Below are 4628 nucleotides of genomic sequence, written 5' to 3'. Positions count from 1 at the left end.
CGGCAGCGCGCAGCAGCCCTGCCTCGGAGTCGCGCGTGCGGAAGGCGAGGGAGAGGCCGCTGAGTGCGGGCCCCGATGACGCGTTATGCCCGCTGAATGCGACTGGGGGGCCCTCTCGGAACGTGGCTTCGGCCATACCTGCGGAGAGAGGGCGCGTCAGTGATGCTGGCCCACCAGCACTCACTCCACCCCAGCCCCAGCGCGGGGGGACACCACCTGCCGCCCCCACGGGCCCCACCACCGTGGCTTCCTGCCCCGTCATGACTCCCTACCGCTAGACCGTGCCCACCCTACCCTCCAGGGCACAGAGCGGGTAATAGTGACCCTTCAAAAAATCCGCCCTCTTCCCTCCTTGGTGAAGTGGCCTTGTGCCACCACCGAGGCTTACTCTTCACTGCACTAAGTCATCTTTTTTAAATGCAGATTTTTAAGAGGTTGATCATGCATTTTAATGAAATGCAGTCAGCTCTTTAAAATGCAAATCATGTCCTCCAGCTTAAAACCCTCCCTCCTGCCCTTGGGAAAAAGTCCTGAGCTACCTGGCCTAGCATTTAAGGCAACCTCTCCGCCCCAAATGCCTGCACTTGTTTCAGTTGTTCTTATAAACCTCAGGGCCTTTGCACATGCTATTGCCCTTCCCTGAATTGTCCTCCCTGAGCTGGGTCAGAGTCTTATTTACCCCTGAAAACAGCAAAACCTTTCTTTCTCCAGAAAGCCTGTCCCTCATGCAGTGGCCCAACCACAGTGGGACGGGACTGGTGGCATCCTGGTCTACTAGGAGCCTTGAGGGTAGGGGTGGGATCTAACCCAGCCTGGGTGTCCAGCACCCAGCACATGGGCTGTCCAGGGCACACACTCACAGACAAAGCCATCGGGGACCTCCTCGCAGGTGGCGGGTGGGAGGCAGGGCTGGCCAGGACACCACAGCTGCTGGGAACACGTGGGCCCCGTGAAGTTGGTAGGGCAGGTGCAATGGAAGTCGTTCCAAGTGACGAGGCAAGTCCCACCATTGAGACAGGGGTCAGGCTGCAGGAGAATCAGGACAGGGACTGGCTCAGGCCTGGTAGCATCACCCACCGGAACCGTCACACCGGCGGTTCGTCATGGAGCGCCTGCTACAGACACATTACCCCCTCACAAACAACTGAAGAGGAAGTCACTATCATCTCCATTTTACAAATGAGGAAACTGAGGCCCAAAGAGGAGCAGTCACTTGGCTGAGTCGCCCGGCCAGTAAATAGAGGAGCCAGAGTTCACACCCAGGCTATCCAGTTCCAGGGCTGGTGCTTTGTTTGTGAGCAAAGGGGGTCCCTGTCCCCCAAACAGTACCTGCATAAAGGCTCAGACAGCCCTTGCCTGGGTCAGGGTGTCTCCCAGACCAGGACTGAGAGGAAGTATGGGGACCCACCAGAGGGCAAGAGCAGCTGGGCCAGAGATGCACCGTCACTCTCTAACAGTGGGACTTTGGCCAGGGCACTTTCCTCACCAGTACAGAGACATGCTAACGCTGGAGATGCAGGGACCAGAAGGGACCCGCCCGTTTACAAGAGCACTCACACTGCACACGTCCTCAGAGACGCAGCCCATGGTGAGGTTCCAGGACTGCCTGCCGCTCAGCTCGCTGGGCTGGCTCGAGTTCTCCAGCGGCAGTGGAAAGAAGGGGAGGTGGAGGCCATTGAGTCGCAGGTCCTGGAGGCAGCCTCGGAAAGGCCCACCCCAGGGCTGTGCATCAGCAGGGAGGAGCCTCCCGCCCACGTGCACCTGCTGCCCCACGCCCTGCAGCTGGTCAGGCTCAAAGCTGAGTGTCACCAGGTGGCGTAGCCCGTCATCCAGGCGCCCGGGAAGCACCAGATCAGGACTGCCCAGGACCTCGGCCCAGATCTGGCCCTCTCTCAGGAACACCGTCAGGCCAGCTGCTGAGTCATTGGCAAGTTGGAGCAACAGGCCAGCAGGTTCCCGCGTGCGGAGGAGGAAGGACAAGGTGAGGTTGGGGCCTGGCAGCTGCTGGAGCAAGAAGGAGGCAGAGCTCAGGGCGCCCCCCAAGCCGAAGGTGGCAGCAGGAACCTCTGCAGGGAGAGAGGGTGCCAAGCGTGAGGCCTGGGGCTGGGGGGAAGACACGGCCTCTGCCCTGGGGCCCACCTGGCTCGCTCCTCACCATAAGCACACGTGGGACCACTGTAGGGCCGGAGGCAGTCACAATGGAAGTGAGTCCACAGGTCTACGCAGGCCCCTCTGTGGGCACAGGGCGGAGGATGACATTGCTCGTGGCGCTCACAGCCCAGGAGGACATTCTCCCCAAGATCCTCAGGCAGCAAGAGGTGTCCATCCACGTGCACGTCCTGGAGGCAGCCCGCAAAAGCCACGCCACCCAGCTGGACGGAGCAGGACCCGGCAGGTGTCGGGGCCGTGGAAGCTGTAGGAGCCGGGGCCACAGGACTGGAGGCCACGCAGGACCAGGCAGGGCAGCCCTCATGCCAGAGCCGCAGCTCCAAGACCCCTAGGCGGAGCGTCACCTCCGCTCGGTGCCAGTGCCCATCGTTGAGGGCCAAGTCTGGCAGCCTCAGGACAAGCACAGTGTTGCCGGGGCTCCAGAGTGTGGCCTGAAGCGTGGCCCCCACCAACACCAGCTCCAAGCCGCCTTGGGTGTCAGTGCGAGTAGCCAAGACACCAGCAGGGAGCGTGGTGCGAAATCTCAGTGCGAGACCCAGGGGGCCACCAGCTGGCACTGACGCCCGCACAGGGTTCCCAGCCACCACGGAGAAGGTGGTGTTCTGGCCACAAAAAGATCCATGGGTGCCAGGTGGGCAGCGGCAGATGTAACTGTGAACCCCAGACTCGAAGGTGGGGATGCAGGCGGCCGCCAGTGGGCAAGTGTGGCCCTGGCAACCGGTGAGCTGCACAGAACAGTCATGCCCACCCCAGGCCTCCGGGCACCGGCAGATGTAGCCCGCCACGGTGTCGTCGCAGGTCCCACCGTGGAGGCAGGGCTCCGACAGGCATTCGTCCACGTCTTCCTGACATGTCAGGCCTTTGGGAGAGACCAGGTCAAGGCTCAGCACCCAAGGCCGGAACCGCAGTCTCAACTCACATGCCTCCTGGGACCAGGAACTTAGTACTTGCCAACCAAACCAATTCCCAATTCACAAAGGCTTTCTCATGGTCCCCTGAGGCTCCCAGAGGCTGGAATCCAAGATGCCCCTTTCTCTGCCGTGTCTGGTGAGTCTCCATGCTGTGGATGCTACTCCCTAAATCCTCTCCAATCGCCTTTTCTCCTGCCCCACCCTCCTGCCTCGCCAGCTCTTTGGGCCTCAGTCTAGCATCCCCCAGTTTGCCTGACTTCAGAACCCCCCACAAGCAACCAGAGATCTATTCCTAAAGGATCACCTAGTCAGGTTTCTATGCTGGTTAAGGTTCAATCGCTCACCCTGGCATTCAAGATCCCTCCAAGGCTGGGCCCTGCCAGGCACTCGGGTCTCAACCCTGCACCCTACAAACCTTGAATGCCTGTTCCTCCAAGCCAGAACTGTGTATTGAAAGTATTTGTTCGCTCAGCTGAGCTCTCAAGGAGTCTGAGTATGTCACTGGTACCCATCAAAGGGCCTGGCATGGCTTTTGTGGACAGCGACGATATGGAGGGGTGAGTGGAAGTGGAAGTGTGCATCTGTGGCACTCTGAGTAGCCCCCAGGCTCTAATCCCCCCGTCCCTCTGCCCTAAAGCACCCACACAGGCTGTGAAGGGGCCACCTCACCCTCCCCTTCGGAGGTTCCCACCGCAGGTGCTCTGGCCCCAGCTTGGGTCAAGAGGCCATGGCCCAACCCCAGCTTGGCCAGAGCCTCTGCAAAACCACCAAGGCCAGCTTTGCCCCCGTATACCCAGCTGGAGGAACCGAGGCCCAAAGAAGCCATCAAGATTTAAATGCTGGCCCCAGCCAGCCCACAAACAGCAGAGTCTCCTTCTGAGGAGAGCTAGCTCCACCTGCCCCTGCCCAGGCCACTGTGCCCCGTACCTGCCAGGAGCCACAGGCCCCACAGGAAGGTCCGCAGAGCACACAGCCCCATTGCATTCCCCCAGACAGGCCGAGAGTGGAGGCCCAGCCCAGGGCTGGGAAGCAGAGCTTCTTGCCTGGCTGCCTCTTTCAGAGCCAGCTCAGATGCCAGGCACTGGCCTCCCCCATGCCCAGCACGACCCAAAGGGAGGACAGGGGTGGACGGTGGCAAGGAGCCCAGCCCCACAGCCGGGGTTCTCCCTCCCGATCCCTGACCTCAGAGATCTGAACTCCCTGTTAGCCATCAGCTGGGCTCAGCTCCTGCCGACACTAGGGAACCTGAGGGAATGATACCCCCTCTCTAAAGCCTCCAGTGCCTCATCTGTAAGATGGGAATTTAAACCTCTACCTCAGGGGGCTGCGGTGACGGGGTAGTGAAATAGGGAGCTGAAGATGGACTTTCAGGGCCCCCAGCGCTGTCGGCCACCAGAGGGTGGAGACGCTGAGCCTTGATGTCTTTGGGTGGGTGAGGGTGGAAGTGACAGCGATGATCACTACCTCCTTCCCCTGGAAGGGAGAGCCTGCGCCCAGGAACCCCGCCGGGGAGCGGGGGCAGTGGGCCTGAGCCAGAATGCGGACAGC

General features: G+C 61.0%; 1 protein-coding gene across 1 annotated transcript in view; it reads right to left on the bottom strand.

The window, feature by feature from the left end:
• The window catches only part of CRB2 (crumbs 2, cell polarity complex component), a 22008-nt gene that overhangs the window by 5828 nt on the left and 11552 nt on the right, over window positions 1-4628 (bottom strand). The window contains exons 7-10 of the mRNA XM_025051232.1: window positions 2156-3028; window positions 1558-2066; window positions 861-1026; window positions 5-138 (exon numbers count right to left, since the gene is read on the bottom strand). Coding sequence (XP_024907000.1) covers window positions 5-138; window positions 861-1026; window positions 1558-2066; window positions 2156-3028 — 1682 coding nt within the window. The remainder of the gene's footprint in view (window positions 1-4; window positions 139-860; window positions 1027-1557; window positions 2067-2155; window positions 3029-4628) is intronic.

The sequence above is a fragment of the Pteropus alecto genome, unplaced genomic scaffold, assembly GCF_000325575.1.
Source record: "Pteropus alecto unplaced genomic scaffold, ASM32557v1 scaffold67, whole genome shotgun sequence".
Lineage (NCBI taxonomy): Eukaryota > Metazoa > Chordata > Mammalia > Chiroptera > Pteropodidae > Pteropus > Pteropus alecto.
This window is presented reverse-complemented; position numbering and strand designations above follow the sequence as displayed.